At 36.4% G+C, this 16065-nt stretch overlaps 1 protein-coding gene across 6 annotated transcripts in view; it reads right to left on the bottom strand.

Annotated features, from left to right (window-relative positions):
- Rhp (GTP-Rho-binding protein rhophilin) overlaps positions 1–16065 on the bottom strand; it is a 390041-nt gene that overhangs the window by 136252 nt on the left and 237724 nt on the right. Inside the window, exon 1 of one of the 6 annotated variants that reach the window (XM_081738081.1) lies at positions 2574–3002. The exons of the other annotated variants lie outside the window; for them this stretch is intronic. Within the exon in view, the coding sequence (XP_081594207.1) occupies positions 2574–2621 (48 nt within the window). The 5' untranslated portion in view covers positions 2622–3002. Of the gene's footprint in view, positions 1–2573; positions 3003–16065 lie in introns of those variants that run through there. 6 annotated transcript variants of the gene reach the window in all.

Here is a 16065-nt window from a genome sequence, read left to right as displayed (position 1 = left end):
TATTCTATTTTATCAAAATTTGCACAATAGAATATGTGAATATATTCCTCAATCTAAGAGAGTCCGAGAAACTTTTTCATTTCCCTACCTCATGCATTTCTGAGCTTACGTTTTTATATTTTTGTGTTACGTTGCGATATATTTTAAATAAAGTTATGTTTATTGTTGTAGATAATGTAATTAAGGAATAAATGAACGTTAATACTAGGATGGAATGACAAAGAATTGAGGCCTACATCGGTACAATATGTACGGAAACGAATGAAAACTTAAAATTTGGTGAGAATTTCTTGATTTGATTGAAGAGGTTCTTTTCGGTGGAATTTGATGGGCAAAATTTCGAGTTTGAGACCCAAAAGTCATGTACTTACTTCGAAACATTGTTTCAGTAACCCCTGATCTTCCAGCAAAACTGGGATCCCCAGCTATAACTACAAAATTTTACATTTAATGCTTTCTGGCAGACGCTGATGTATACTAGAAACTTACATGGCCTTTTGGAATCAAACTAGGAAATCTTCACATCAAAAGTGGAGAATTAGCCGACGGGCCACAATAATCTTCTTAAAAGTAGTACAATCAACGAAGCTTAATTAGAAGAATCATTAGTTTAATTAGAATAAAAGTATAAATAAAGTGGACGAAAAGTGAAAGAGTCTTTTTGTTGTTTGGGATTCGTAATCTTTGAAGCGCTGGACATTTTCAATACCTTTCGTAACACTGAAGATGCTATCTTACCAATCCTACATTTCCAACAGATGAATAATTAAAGTCCAAAAAATTAAAGTTTACAGGGTAAAGTATGTATCTTTAAATTACAACGTATGTGTATGGATTTATTTCTTTGACATTCAATAGTTACTCATTAAGATATCTTTTCTCTTCTGGTCTTGAAATGTTTAAATTATTATTGAAAGCAACTGAATATTAGAATCTAATTATCATGTTTTTCGGAGTTTGTTTTTGAATTCTGTCTCTCAAATGGGAACAAGAAATAAAAGGAAGGATAAAAATGAGGAAAGGAGACTTTAGAAAACGTAAAACGTAGTTGCAAAGGAACTGATTTGTATATACTGCCGGTATTCACGCCATAGTTAAAAAAAGAAAAATGTTTTATGTTCTACTAAGCACCTACTATTTTTACAGCAGAAATTGGAAACAAAAAGAAATAAAGAAAATATTGCCAGATGAAATTTAGAAAATATTTGTCATTCCCGAAAACTAGTTCAAATTACTGACTGAATTGAATTCGAGGAAGAACGAGGGATGAGAAATTGTTTCGAAGTGAACCTAACCTAGTACGTAAATCTTTCCTCTGAACGTTACACGACGACTGATTTACCTTAATCGCAACAGATACATGTAGTCATGGCCTTCTTGCTAAATTAATTTATCAGCCATTTAGCTTTTAAAAATTACATGAAATAAAATCTTTCAGTTGAACGTCCCACGATTATCTCCTTTAGGCTAAGGGGAAGTATGATTAACACAAGTAAATGATGATGGAAGTATTGGTGGAATGAGAATGTAGAAGAAGACTGAAATACCCCCAGAAAACCCACGGACACGACGTCCTCCAACACAACTAGGATCCTGACCAAGATAGAACCAGAGTCCCCACGCACCAGAGTTAAGCGCTCTACACCAAGCCACAATATCCTTCCTTCATTTAGTTTAGCTTTTGTAGCTACTAGCGTTACTCAGCCAAAGAAGGATAGTGGGAGTCCCTTGTACTTTGTAAAGAGAAAGAATTAAGAGGTGGGGGAAGGAAGATATTCAGAATTGAGGATAGGAATACCACACGTACAAACACTGAGTAATTATGCTTTTATTACATGATTCATATCGCTCAGATACGAAGACACTCTAAGTCTCTGAAAGCTAGAAACCAAGAAAATATGAAGCTTTCCGAGTAATCAGAGCGGAGTCAACAAAATGCTTATTTCCTCAAAATACACTTTGAACGCAATGGTGAAAATCAGCGTCCATTTATTTTGTACAAAAAAAAAAAAAAAAAAAAAAAAGCTATACTTCCAGGTAGAACTGTCTACTGCATAATAGGTGCTGTTACTACTGGAACATCTCAAATATAATTCCACGTAATCTTGTTGACTTCACCCTTACTATCAGGAAAGTCTCATAAAAGCGGAAGATTTTTGTCTTCTTAGGACATCAAATGTAGTATTTTTAAATCTGAAATTTGATTATGTAAATATAGGTAACCTCCTCTTCAGCTCCTTTGTGAAAGTTTCTGGTTACTCTTGTGGTGTATCATATTTTTACTTTTTTAAAAACAAATACTTGCTTTTATTAATTTATTTTTAATGTTCAGTGTGTAGAAGATGTAAAATAGCAGAGACTGGTGAAAGAGCTAAAGTTAATGTTATTGAATCTTTGAGCTATGACGATACCAAAATAAAAATTCATTCTCAGGGACAAACATAAACATTTTTCTTCAACCAAACACCGTCTCCTTATCTTCTTCTGACTCAAGAACCCAACCCAATTATTATTTCCACAGAAAATTTTAATTGAAACTCACGAAAGAGAAATACGACGATCACATTACGTACCTTCTGACTTGCCCTATGCTGGGCTCGAAGTACGGCCGCTTGAGCCATTGCTGTCCACAAAACCACAATTGTCCCTTCCCCTTAATAAGTAATTCAACTTTAATCCAGCCCACTTTCACAGCAAGAGCATCATCACCAGAACACAATCACCAGACGAACCCAAATAAACACTCGCGAAACATGCTTTCCACTGAGAACGCCACTCCACTCCGCGACACCTGCTTCGATCGCCGTCTCTCAACCAACTGAACTCGCCTCTCCGCTCGTCTCTGCCCTTCAGACCACGCGGGCAGAGGAGGCAGATCTTGGTCGCCCGGGGGGCCCCGCGTGCTACTTCCACGCTGTTTCTCTCGGAAAGGGAAGCAACAGGTGAACACAACGTTTCTGACGATGACCCACTGGAAAATCTCCGGCACCGCCCTAACGATTCTCTTCTACCCGAGTAATGCACCAAAACAATTCACTCGGAGCCTTTCCTAACAAAACGGACGAGTGTACATAACACGTCAGTTACGCGGAATGTGCGTTTCTTGAAACTGATAATCCCATTCACTAGAAATGAGTTTTCTTTTCTAATAACATTCTTCAATGGATGAGTCACAGAATGTCGTCACCCCTGTCGACCAAGGTGCAAAGTTCTGAAAGGGTTGCAAACGGACTCCTGAGTAAAAATATCGTAACACGCAGCCGGATTTACGTATAAGCTAAACAAGCTATAGCTGAGTATTCCATCCACTTGGGGGCCTCCAGAATATTTAAAAGATAAAGCAAATTGATACACATTTTCAAAATATAAAATAAAAAGCAAATAAAATAAAACTTAAAAACAGTGTTGTGTGTTATGTAGGCTCCTATGATGTAAGTAGGGGTGCCCCCTCCCTAAAGTATTAGTAGTACGCTGATTTTTGTATATAGGGTGCCTACGATATGCATGAAATAGTTTGGTCTCATCCTAAATCTGGCAATGGTAGCAAGGTGTATATTTTACATTTATTTTCATTCAGGTACATTTCCTTATTTTCCTTATCTTGTACCAGTTACTCTTTTAATCTTCCGTATATTTAGACAAAAATTACAATTCTATTTCACTATAATGATAATGCATTAACGCAAAACATAATTATTGCTAGTCAAAATAGTGATTGTTGAAAGGAGTAGAATGAAGTATCTAGCATAGAAAAGAAAATTATGTTGTAGGTTATGTCATTTATATTGGCAGTTTAAAAAAAAAAAAAAAAGATAGTTTGGAGGATGTTTTCCCATTGTGGAAATATATATTTTTAATATGTTGTTTACAATAACTTAGTATTTTATATGTATTTACCTCTGGACTTTGCTACGGTGTTTGGTGTTAGATATTTATATATCACGGTTAAAAGCTGTGATGATTTGAGGGAAAGAAATCCCCCCTGGTGCTAAGAAATTCCCTCAGCTAATCTCTGCTAGTGCTCAATATGAGTTACCAATATTTTTACAGTACTGTTTTCACTTTAAAGTCCTCCGGGGAAAATCTGAAATTATCATTGGTAATGTCCCTATTTTTAAACCTAACTGAAGTAGCCTGCAGATTTTGTTTATACTGTTTATGGTTCTAAAGTGCACGAAATGTGATTGCATATATTTTCCTTAGTAAGCTGGAAAACAAATATATGGAGTTGGGCGAAGATGTTATGATTTTTCAGTAACAATAATTATTGTCCATATGTTATGCATTTCCTTGAAAGCTACCAGAAATAAACGGTAGCGGAAGCTAGTCATGGTTGGTACAGCCATTACGTTAGAAGAACCATCCCTAAAACAACTTTCTACAATTTTCATTAAACGACGTAAAAATAATAAAATATCTAAAATAGAAAGTGTATTCTAGTATTTACATAATATCGTTAAGTAAATAGACAGTTCTAGAGGTGTTCTTATAGCCTACCAATTACAGGGCTCAGTTTACGATCTTATAATTATGAAACTGTAACTTCCGCACTAAGGTCTGTCAGAAAAAGAGATGCTCGGGGCCTAGTTGATGTAATAATATTTTCTACCTACTGAAGGCATACTTTTCAAAACTGTCATATTAAGTCTAATAAACTCTTTCTATCAATTATTTTTATTCTATAGTCGCCTAGAGTTATATTTTTGAATGTCTCACTCTAGTAGATATCCGAAAACAAGGAGTAGCTCCATCTAAGTAAAGCATTCATTAATTCGGCACGAAAAAATAAATACTTACTGGTAAGCCTTAATTTCAACCGTAAAAGTACTGGATCAAGACGAGTGGTTTCCTGTTTCGTTCCTTACGTTGAAATAACTAACTCTATCGCCTACGGAACCCGGACATTCAACGCCACGTTCACAAAAGCTCTCCACTGACTTCTGTCCTTAGCCAACTGGATCCAGTTTCTACTGTGTACTCCTATTTCACTGAGATCTATTTTAATATTGTCCTCTCATCTGGGCCTAGGTCTTTTAATGACGTTTTCCGATTGGATTTCCATTTAAGACTTTGAAAGTGTTCCTACTTTGTTCCATTCTAGCTACATGACCTGCCCACCTAAGCCTTCTAGACTTGACGACCCTAACAATGTTGGGTAAACCGTATAAATTATGTAGTTCCTCATTATGAAGTTTCCGCCATTCCTCATTCCCGTTCCTCTTGGGTCCGAATATTCGTCTCAGGGTGTTGTTCTCAAATACTTTCAGTCATAAGATGTAATAATGAAATGAAGTTACGTGTTACGCATAGAATGGCTCATAAATATAGCTAAGCCAGTTATGAATCAAGGAAAATTAAATAACAGTACGCTTTGTAAACCGTGAGGACTTTAAGTAAAAAACCGTGTCTATATTCAATGAAGGTCTATCAAAAAATACTGTCATAATCTATGTCAAGCCGCCAGCTGCAACTTAGTTTACGAGGTAGGATCTATCAGAGGCTTCTACTTGAATTATCTGTGGTCGGCACACTCACTTCTGTCACTGTTCAATCTCATATCCTTCGACAACTCCGCGTACGCGAAGACCCGCGTTCAATTACAGGATGAAGTTTATGTGCTCCGATCCTATATTAACGTCCATGTCTCACATGGCCTCGGTGCTTAACGAAACACAAAACTCCAAATGAACCAACTTTGTCAATTTCAGCAGTTTTTGAATGAGTTTCGAACACTAAACTTTTATTCTTCGACGCAGAATTGAATCCGACCCTAAAATTGAAACTAAACTCCTGGAGCAACTCCTGGAGCAACTAAACTCCTCCCCTCGTTGTTAATGCTAGCTTTTTAGGCCAGAGTTCACTACTTCTTTGTTTGAAGTAGCTCACCAATTGTCCCCAAAACGCTCGGTGGACGCCGCAGTGCCAATACCATCCTGAGGATACGAACGGCCATCCATCTTTCCTCTGACCAGACCCACCAACGCTTGACTACACTGATCTCACGAGAAGAGATATTCCACTGAGCTAGGGCACTGTCACGAACCCAATATCACGTGCACAAAAGGTAAAAAGATGGTTTAAAAAATTGTTACGGTGGCCATTTTGTATTCGCGTTCCTTCCTTCAAGAGGTTCGTGTTTATATCTGACTCATACAAAAATTTCCTTTCAACTTTACCACAAATCATTGAATATACGCAGCTTCTAAGTTTTCTTCGTTACTTTTTTTTTTTTTTTTTTAAAAAAAAAAGTCAGGAATTATATGATGCTTTAGTCAATGACCAATTGATTGTTTGGTTCAGCTACGGAGTAAAGATATTGGATCCACTCTCTCAGCTTTTAGGATGTTCCTATCTATTCTAAGGAAGGGAAAAGTGTGGATAAAAGTTGCGATAGTATATAGAACCTGTTCAATAAAGCAAATCACATCAAATGAATTTGGAAAGCAAAGCATTCATTGTATATAAAATACTGATGCGCTTACGGATTGCCCATATCTAGAAGAAATCAAACAAGGAATTGGTTCTGATTCACTGATTGGAGTAATCTGTTTCAACATCTAGCCTATAGAAGTCGACTTAACTAAGAAATTGTTGAGTCCTTGTTACCTCTGTCTCCACTCGTAAAAAGAAAGAGCGTCCTATTCGTAGCAGGCCATCGAAGACCCAACGGCTGGTGGCTCTGCGCTTTCTTGGCTTTAGGACGTACAGAAGACAACGTAATAAGCGCCACACTCCGCCCCCAGGGACCTTTTTATATGGGCTGGGTGACTCCTGATATGCTTTGCAACGACAATAGAATAGTGAAATAAATTTTGCCCCAACCGAGAATCGAGCCTGGAACGCACAATATTTGTAAGATTTTCAGCCAGTTTGAAAAGATATAAAAGAAATCGGGGTGAATTTACCCTTCTCTCCAGCTGTAGTCCCCCCTTCTGAGAAATAATTCTAAAACCCACAATATTTTTGTTCAATTGTTACTTTCAAATGAAATAAAAGAAGACGGAACTATAAAGGTTGTAAATGATCCAGAATAATACTGATCTGCTCGATACTTCAGTTATTTCACTCATTACAAATCCAATTGTCTTCGCCTATACACTTATCAAAGACTAGCAGCGTTCACCCCGCTTCGCTGCGGTCACCCCGGAACGCAATAAACTTTGTTACTTAGATAATTTTTACTTTTTCGCTTTCAAGTGATATGATAAAAACCATAGAAGATTGCAGTAAATCTTAACATTATATCGCCTGTCATTTATGTTAACCCGCCCCGCTTCGCTGCGGTCATCCCGGTGCTGGCATATTGTAAAAGTGTCTGTAAAAATAAGCAAATCAATTAAAAAATTTTAAACAGAAGATTCAAGCTATTTTCCGCTGTATATCGCCTGTCATTTATGTTAACCCGCCGAGTGACACGGTCATGCGGGTTGCATATAAATACGTTTATTTTTACCTATGATGAACTAATAACAAAGGATTTGTACGTTATGGACACTTGAATGGTCAATTATCTCAAGACACTGGTAATTAAAAATTAAAGTGATATGATAAAAACCATCTAGGGTCCAAATCCTAATAACCCCCCAAAAATGAAAGAAATTGGTTCAGCCGTATTAGCGTGATGAGCGGACAAAGGATTTTGTACGTTCTCTTTTATATATATAGATATAAAAGAGAAACTATAAGTTGTGGTCTCTTGTTTCCATCTTGAATGGAGCCGGAGGCCGAGTTAGACGCCCTCTCATCCATGACAGACAACGCCTTCTTCCACCGAATTATTTTTTATTTTAGACAGACAACGGGTCACGTGTTCTGCGCACGACTAAAAGGACAGCTAATGTTGTCGCGGAGAGAATAACATTTCTCTTAAAAAGAAAACTGAAGTGATTTTTTCGTTGATTCCTTGGAGAAAACTTGAAACTGTTGGCTGCATGCAACACAAATTCCATTCGCTTCTTCCTGCCTTTGCTCCTGCAGCAGAAGGGAATTTCGTGTTGCAACGAACAACTACCTCCTTCCAGTTACTACGCATGCGAACACTGCGTCTGTTATTGCTACGGGTGAGTGAAAATTCGCTCTTTTGGATAACCAAACCAGTTAGTATTACGAAAGGAATCCAATATACAGGGTGTCCAATACACAACACAACCCGGAGTTTAGGATAGTACAAGTTTTGTACCTGAAACGATACACAAATAATGATTATACCAGCCTTAAGCCTTATTCATGTATATATTTTAAAACTAGGAAGCAACGATTGAAGTTCACTAGGAACCACACAGTGTTGCCAGATGTAACCGAAGGTGTAAATCTTTTTTTCTTTTTTTTTTTTTTTTTTTTTTTTTTTTGCAAAACACGTAAATTGACTCATAACTCATACGTATGGATATTCTTTCGTTAATTTTCAGTTTACTTAGTTGGAGTAGCTTGGAAACTATGGATCAGAAAAAAGAATTTTTCATTTCCACCGATAACTAATCGGATGGGGCCTCTATAAGAGGAAACTAGGGAAATCCTAGTTTTCATAAATTAACACTATGAATTAGCAACATTGCTGGTGTTTCAGTGCTTCACAAAGTGTGTTAAGGATCTGTCTACATTATGCAATTCCTGAAAACAACGAAAAAAAAAACTTTGAAATTATCATGATAAAACTTTTACTTACGTGCACCTGGCAACGCTGCAATTACACGAAATGAGTTATCATCTCTGTCTATAACAGATGCTGGGAGTGCCCCTTGTTTTGATTCAAACACAGGTTCAGACGTTTCAGCATGTTGCCAGCAACTTTACGAAGAGTAGAAGTGTTAATGTTCTAAATGGCACTCCGAATGTTCGTTTCCAGGTCTTGTATAGTTCGAGGATTGTTGTTGTATATCTCTTGCTTTAAGCAGCCCCTTTGAAATGAAGAGCAGTGTTTCCGGGTGCATGTAAGTAAAAGTTTTATCATGGTAATTTCAAAGTTTCTTTCTCGTTGTTTTCAGAAATTGCATAATGTAGACATATTCTTAACTAGAGATGCAAAAAAGCCGGCTTTTTTGAATCGATGGTTTTTTTTCACATAAAAAGCCGGCTTTTTTGGGAAAAAAACGAGAATTTTGGAAATTTTGGCTTTTTTCAACTTCATGATTTTTCTATCTAAATAGCTTTCTTATAGTATATTCTGTAGTTAGATAAGAATTCCATGACCTGAATGTGATATTTCGCTCTGAAATTCACCATCAAGATGGATGGAGCACATGTTTTACGAATTAAAGCTAACATGAAGAATGTAGTATTTGAGGGTAATTTTAGAGGCTATTTAACTTTATTTTAACTTTTGAGTTATCGACATCTTTTTTCTTCTCTAGTTTGTCATCCGTGTTTCATTTCTAACAGCTTTTAGTACTCTAGCTTCTAGCGCAAAAGTTAAACTTGCCCGTTTTTCTATTTATCCGTCAAAGCGTACGTTTTTCAATATATCCGTCAAACCGTACTTCCACATTTCTGTTATACTGTAGCTGTGAAGTGATTTAGCAATAATTTTCCGGACACAACCTTGAATACCAATTTATACAAATAATCAGTAGCGGATTTAGAAAAGTACTTTAGGATGGTTTTTTCTGATTGTTCCGTTTCCTAAAAAGTCCTAATTTTATTTGGGAAGTGCTTGAAGTTTATGAGTACAGGCATAACTAATATTTCCTTTCGTTTATATGTTTAGCAATAATCTTCCGGATACAACTTTAAAAATCATTTTATACTGAGAATCAGTGGCGGATTTAGAAAAGTATTTTGGGAAGGGTTTCTTACTAATATTTAGATTTTTTAAACATTCGTAATTTTTATTTGACGGGAGCTTAAAGTTTATGAGTAAAGGCATAAATAATAGATATTTCGTTTGTTGCAGACATTCCGTAACTTTGGGGAACGGGCTTCAGTCCGAAAGACCGCCCCCCTAACCTTCGCAAAACCGTCACTGCTGGTAATTAGTAATAATAACGATTTAAAAACAATAAAAAAGGAAGTCGCCCAACTCACAGTACACGCACTATTTCTACATTCACAGATGGAATTAAGAAAAGCTTTGTCAGAATGGTCGAATGCTGGTTGAATCCCGGACTTCCCGATAGAAGCGCAAAAGCTAATCACTCAGTCATTTTTGTTGTGCAGTTGTATTTAGCTTAACTTAAATATATTCCGTAGTCTTTTTTTTTTTGGGGGGGGGGGGAGTTCCGTAATGATATGTTGAATCCCTCTTGTTAAAAATTCAGAAAACTTGAGGATTGGGTAAACTGTGATGGTGGTTCTATAAAACTTAACTGTAGAATTTCAAGAATATACAGAACCAAAAGCTCTAGATGTGCAGCCTTTAAGTGTATCATATAAATCTAACTATTTCTCTTATATTTTATTTTAATTTTATTTTGTTTCAAAAAGATGGTATGGAATATTTTGAAGTAAAAATACTACATACTATTTTGCTAGTTATTTGTGTATTCTTTAAAAAGAAGTGTTTACTTTTAGGGTTGGCTGATTTACACCAACTTTATTTTTTTAAATAACTGGTTTAAACCACAAAAATAAAAAGAATGAAAAATGCGAATCGTGTGAACTTCATGGTAACGTTTCCAGATATCAAACCACCTGCAATAGTTTTATTTCTCTTTCACCTTTTAATCAAGGTGTCCCATGTTCAATTCTCGGTCGAACCACAATCCTTCTTTCATGCGTAACCCAAGTAGCGGTTCGGATGTCAGTTTAAGCGAAAGTCTTCTCCTTGATAACCTCGGTATTTCGTAAGGATGTTAAGCCTAAATATACGAAACAAACCAAATTGTATATTTCTACATGCCTAAATGCGTGTTGTTTTATAAAGAAGCCAATATTGCTTAAATATATTGATAGAAATTGGCAAAATTTATCGATTGCCTACGTAGCTTCCAACATTAGCTTGGATTGGACTTTCAATGATATCTACGTACCGGTACTAAATTTGTAATTTAATACCTCAGTTTTAGCGTACTGATTATGGTACGTTGACCTTTAAATTTTACATGCAAAGCAATAACAGGATTTTCCCGTTATTGTCCCACATTTCAAGTAATGACGGGATTTTCCCAATGGCTAGGGCGGGAGATTCTCAACTTAAGAAATTTACTGACCGCACTTCTTTAAGCTTATGGGAGTTCTTCCGGCATAACCCCGCTGTTGCATAATAACATCAAGGCGAAACAAACTTAGGCTATTTCTGTGAATATGTAATATAAATACATAAAGCAAAAAATCTAAGTCAAAAAAGCCTGGCTTAAACCAAAAAAGCCTGGTTTAAACATCCCCCAAAAAACGGGTTTTTGGCATATTCAAAAACAACCACGGTTCTTGCCAACTCTGCTTACTTTTGTATATAGGAGGTTAAAAAATTCTTATTATATACATTGGTTAATCCTGTGGAATTCATAATGTAAATATGTTGAAGAAAAATTGTTTGAAATATTTTTTCGAAATTCATAGTTTATTTTCGATGTTTTATATTATTATCAGCATCAACCACTAATTAGATGATTTTTTGTGTTATAGAGAAGCGATACAAAGTCTGTTTTATCAATTTAAAGCAGTATTTTGAAAAAAGCCCAAAATTTCCGAAGCAAAAAAGCAAAGCAGAAAAAACCGAGTTTTTTTTTCCAAAAAAGCCGGGTTTTTTCCGAGCCCTTGCATCTCTATTCTTAACACACCTTTTGATGCACTGAAACATCAGCAACATTGCCAATTCAGAGTGTTAATTTATGAAAACTACGATTTCCCTAGTTCCCTCTTACAGAGGAATCATCCGATTAGTTATCGGTGGAAATGAAAAATTCTTTTTTCTGATCCATAGTTTCCAAGCTACTCCAACTAACCAAACTGAAAATTAATGAAAGAACATCCATACGTATAAGTTATAAAAAAAAAATTACCCCTCCGGTAACATCTGGCAACACTGTGTGATTCCTAGTGAACTTCAATCGTTGCTTCCTAGTTTAAAAATATATACATGAACAAGGCTTGCATAAGCATTATTTGTGGATCGTTTCAGGTTCTAAAGTTATACTTTCCTAAACTCCCGGTTGCAATGTATATTGGACACCCTGTATATTGAAGGGTTTCTACTCGTGATGTGAACTATTTTTCAAGAGAGCGAGGCATTGAAGTCCTGTAGGATTTGAGCCGATAGTGATTTTAAGTTGGGGATATCTGATGAGAACCAGAAGTGCCCACTTTGACCAATCAACCTCACGCTCACACCAACAATCCGACCTCACGCACTCGGTCACCAGTTTGACATCACGCTCACTTAGACTCGAATTTATGCATTTTACAACCCTGGGCCGAAGAAAATTTTGCGCCCCCTTGTTTATTCGTATTCACTTATGAGTAAGCACAAGAATTTTAGGAATGATTTAAAAAGATGGATAAAAAGATTGCGATCTTGCCCAATAATTAGTTTTTGGATCAGGACCCACAAATTTTTTTTAACGACTTCTAAACTGAGTTTTTGTATTTTCTACGAATAAGCACATCATCTTGATTTAAGTGATAGTTTGGGTTTGGCTACACTATATGTAGTTCTCTATATATAAAGCCTACAAGGAAATATATTGGATCCAAAAATAAAAAGAACTGGGAAAAGACAAACTATTATAGTGTTTCTAGGATAGAAAATAAAAGCAAAAATCAATAAAATTACTAAACATTAGTCTACAGAAAATACAAAACAGTGTTATCAATAAGTTTCGAACAACAGTTAATCAGCCCAGTTTCCAGTTAGCTTTTGGTATAGATCTCCCGTAAATTCCTCTTTCCTGAAAGGTCTTTGTTCTCCGCACATTATGTTTCAATATCGAATAGTTAGTATGCCGTCCATGAAAATTTGTGTCCCTGTAGCCCATGCATAAATACGTACAGACCTGCGCACACTCAACCTCACGACTACATTTGACCTCACACTCTACTCACAACATCACGCTCAGTTCATGAGCTTGAGGCTAAGCTAGCGTGAGACCCGACCTCATGAATTTAGATATTCTGTTGTTGCTGGTCTTATCGAACGTAGTCCGCTGATTGTTTGATTTAAATAGCTCCTCAGTTGTCCTCACGGCGCTACCAGCCAACATAATCTAGTTTCCACCAATGCTAATTTATCCAAGTGCATAAGCCAGACACTACATTCACAAAAATCTCCGCTCAAATTTTCAAACATTTCCTAATTTAATGAAGGTCAAAGAGATTAGAACAAAAAAGTACTGAATAATTACAATAAAAACTTAGATTAACTAATATTTGGAGAGATTAGCCCCCTTAACACGGAGAAAGGGACCAGTTGTTGCTGTCACTTTTACAGATCAGTAATTGGGAAAGCAATTCACTCTTCGAATATAAGAACATTATTTTTCCTCAGCGGGGACTGTGGTGGCTCAGTGCTCACCTCTGGTGCATGGGGTCCTTGGTTCGATTCCAGCTCGCGCCAAGTGAACTTTGTGGTGGACAAACACCGTATGCGTGAGGTTATCTCCAGGTTCTCCCGTTTCCTGCCACTTTCTTCATTCCACAATTTCATTCATTTCTCATCATCCTTTAACCTAGTCGACATAACCGTGGGACGTAAAACTTAAAGATTTCATTTCTTTTCTTTTTTCTCAGCTAAAGTAGTTTGTGCTTAGAAACGTAGATTCCTGATCAGTGTTTTTGACCTCAATCGGAAGATTCCGGGTTCGAATGTTGTGCTCAGTCATTGTCACAGAGGTCCTTCCAAGGTTTCCCCAGTTTGACCTTCACTTATATAACCTGGTACACTTTCTTCCAGAAAATTTCTTTTTTCTCTTTCTTTTCATGCTATTGTTTCCCATTCTCCGTGGCTTTAGCATAAATTGGTCTCGCACAGTGTAGATGGAAATCTGTTCTAAATACGAAATAAATAAACCTTTTAATGTTCTTTATTATATTAAGTACTGAAATTAGTATATTAAGTACTATATTATCTTATATTATATTAAGTTAAAAGGATTTTATTTCCTCTTTTCAGCTGCTGATAATGAGTTTTTCAGAGGCCGATGTCTATATTAGGGATATCCAACCGATGCACTACGACACCTCGAGCTGTCGTGAGATTTTGAAGTTAATAATAATAATAATAATAATAATAATAATAATAATAATAATAATAATAATAATAATAATAATAATAATAATAATAATAAAACAAGTAATAATAAAAGTAAAAAAGCAGCGCCAAAATTCAAACAAATCTAGCCCGATAATTTAATTCATGTCATGAGAATGCTGTTCACACACAAAAACGGTTCTTCTTTGAGAAAGGAGCCATCCCAGTATTTGATGCATGTCTTTTATTAATGTGATGTCCCTGTTTCTGAGTTCCTCATGGCTAAGCTATTACCGTACACGTCTTTATCGTAAGAGTCCCAGGTTCGATTCCCGGCGAGAGTTCATGTGATTCGGATTTCACGCTAAGCTGTACGTTCACGTTTCACATAGTCTTGCTGCTGAAAGAGACGGTAAACTAAAAGTTAAAATCAAATCAACTGCCTCAGTTTCTGTCTTTAAAAAAAAAAAAAAAAAAAAAAAAAGCTCTAACTGATTTCGCAAAGGGAGCATTGAATCCAAGAGAATAAACGAAAGCCCTTTTACCATTAAAAGCTTCCAAAATCCTGGATGATTAAAAGCTCACTGCCAGCACTAATACTAACGCATCTCTTGCCTCTACCAGTGGCTTTCTGCCTCTCTAGAAGGTTCTTTTGACCGACACCAGGTGTCAATGGACAACTGCAAAATCTTGTTTTCCAGTGAAAGTGTTTGATTCTAATGAAAGGACGATTATTATTATTATTACACAATCTGTGTTCGTTTCCTTTCTAACGAGATCCTTAAATTCTATGTTTGGAACGAATACTTCACTCGCATTATGTTCCATCCATTCCTACGGTCATATGAAGAAGGGGGTCATTTTCTCCTTTCAATACGCTCCATGATAATAATAAATTACCTTCCATATATTGAGACGTGCGAAATCATCATTTGCTAGCGTTTTCGTGGTGTTAGGAGCATAACTGCTAAAAACATAGCAAAATGATGTGATTCGGAGATCTCTCTTCCGCAAGAAGAAATCAACCATAGATACCGGAAGATAGAAAAAAGCACGGACGATGGATGGCCGTTTGTAGAAATCTGCACCTGTTGAGGAAGAAGTTTTCCTCCCAAAAGGCTTTCTATCCTCCATTCCTTCAGAAACGTTGCGAAAGAGATTGTCGCTTATTACATATGTTCTAGACGTCCATTTAATGGTTCCATTATGTTTGGTATTTCGTTAACTAATATCCTGTTTATACGAATTCCGTTTTCTACCATAAAACATTTCATAATTAAGAAGACATCCAGAAACAGCCTTCAAGTTAAGTTTGCAATTGGGTGATAAAAAGGGTGCCTCATTTAATTTGGTTGAGTCGCTGTGGAATCAGTGGTCAAGTACTTTTGAACATGAGTGATGAATCTCACGACGCCGGACTCAGACAGAATTGACCTCAACTTTAGATGAACAAGTGTTGACTGAGGGAAATCTTTTACCATAACTAACTCTATGGCCTATGGAATCCGAAACTTCAATGCGGCGTTCACAAAAGCCCTCCACTAATTTCTATCCTTAGCCAATTGGATCCAGTTTCTACTTTGAATTCCTATTTCTGCGAGATTCATCTTAATATTGTTCTCCCATCTGTGCCTAGGTCTTCCTAATGGTCGTTTTCCGATTGGGTTTCCAGTTAAAACTTTGAAAGTGGTTCTATTTTCTTCCATCTTGGCTACATGACCTGCCCACCTGAGCCTCCTAGATTTGATGAAACTAACAATGTTTGGTAAACCGTTATGAAGTTTCCGCCATTCCCCATTCCCGTTCCTCTTGGATCCAAATATTCGTTTCAGGGTCTTGTTCTCAAATACTTTCAGTTTATGTTCTTAATCCTTTACTATAAGGAAACTTGAAGAGACTCATTACCACAGATTCTGTCATTATTGGCAGGTCACTTGCCACAGACT

Source organism: Thermobia domestica, chromosome 2 (genome assembly GCF_964235325.1).
Source record: "Thermobia domestica chromosome 2, izTheDome1.hap1.1, whole genome shotgun sequence".
Lineage (NCBI taxonomy): Eukaryota > Metazoa > Arthropoda > Insecta > Zygentoma > Lepismatidae > Thermobia > Thermobia domestica.
Note: the sequence above shows the minus strand (reverse complement) of the source record. Positions and strands in the feature narration are given on the sequence as shown.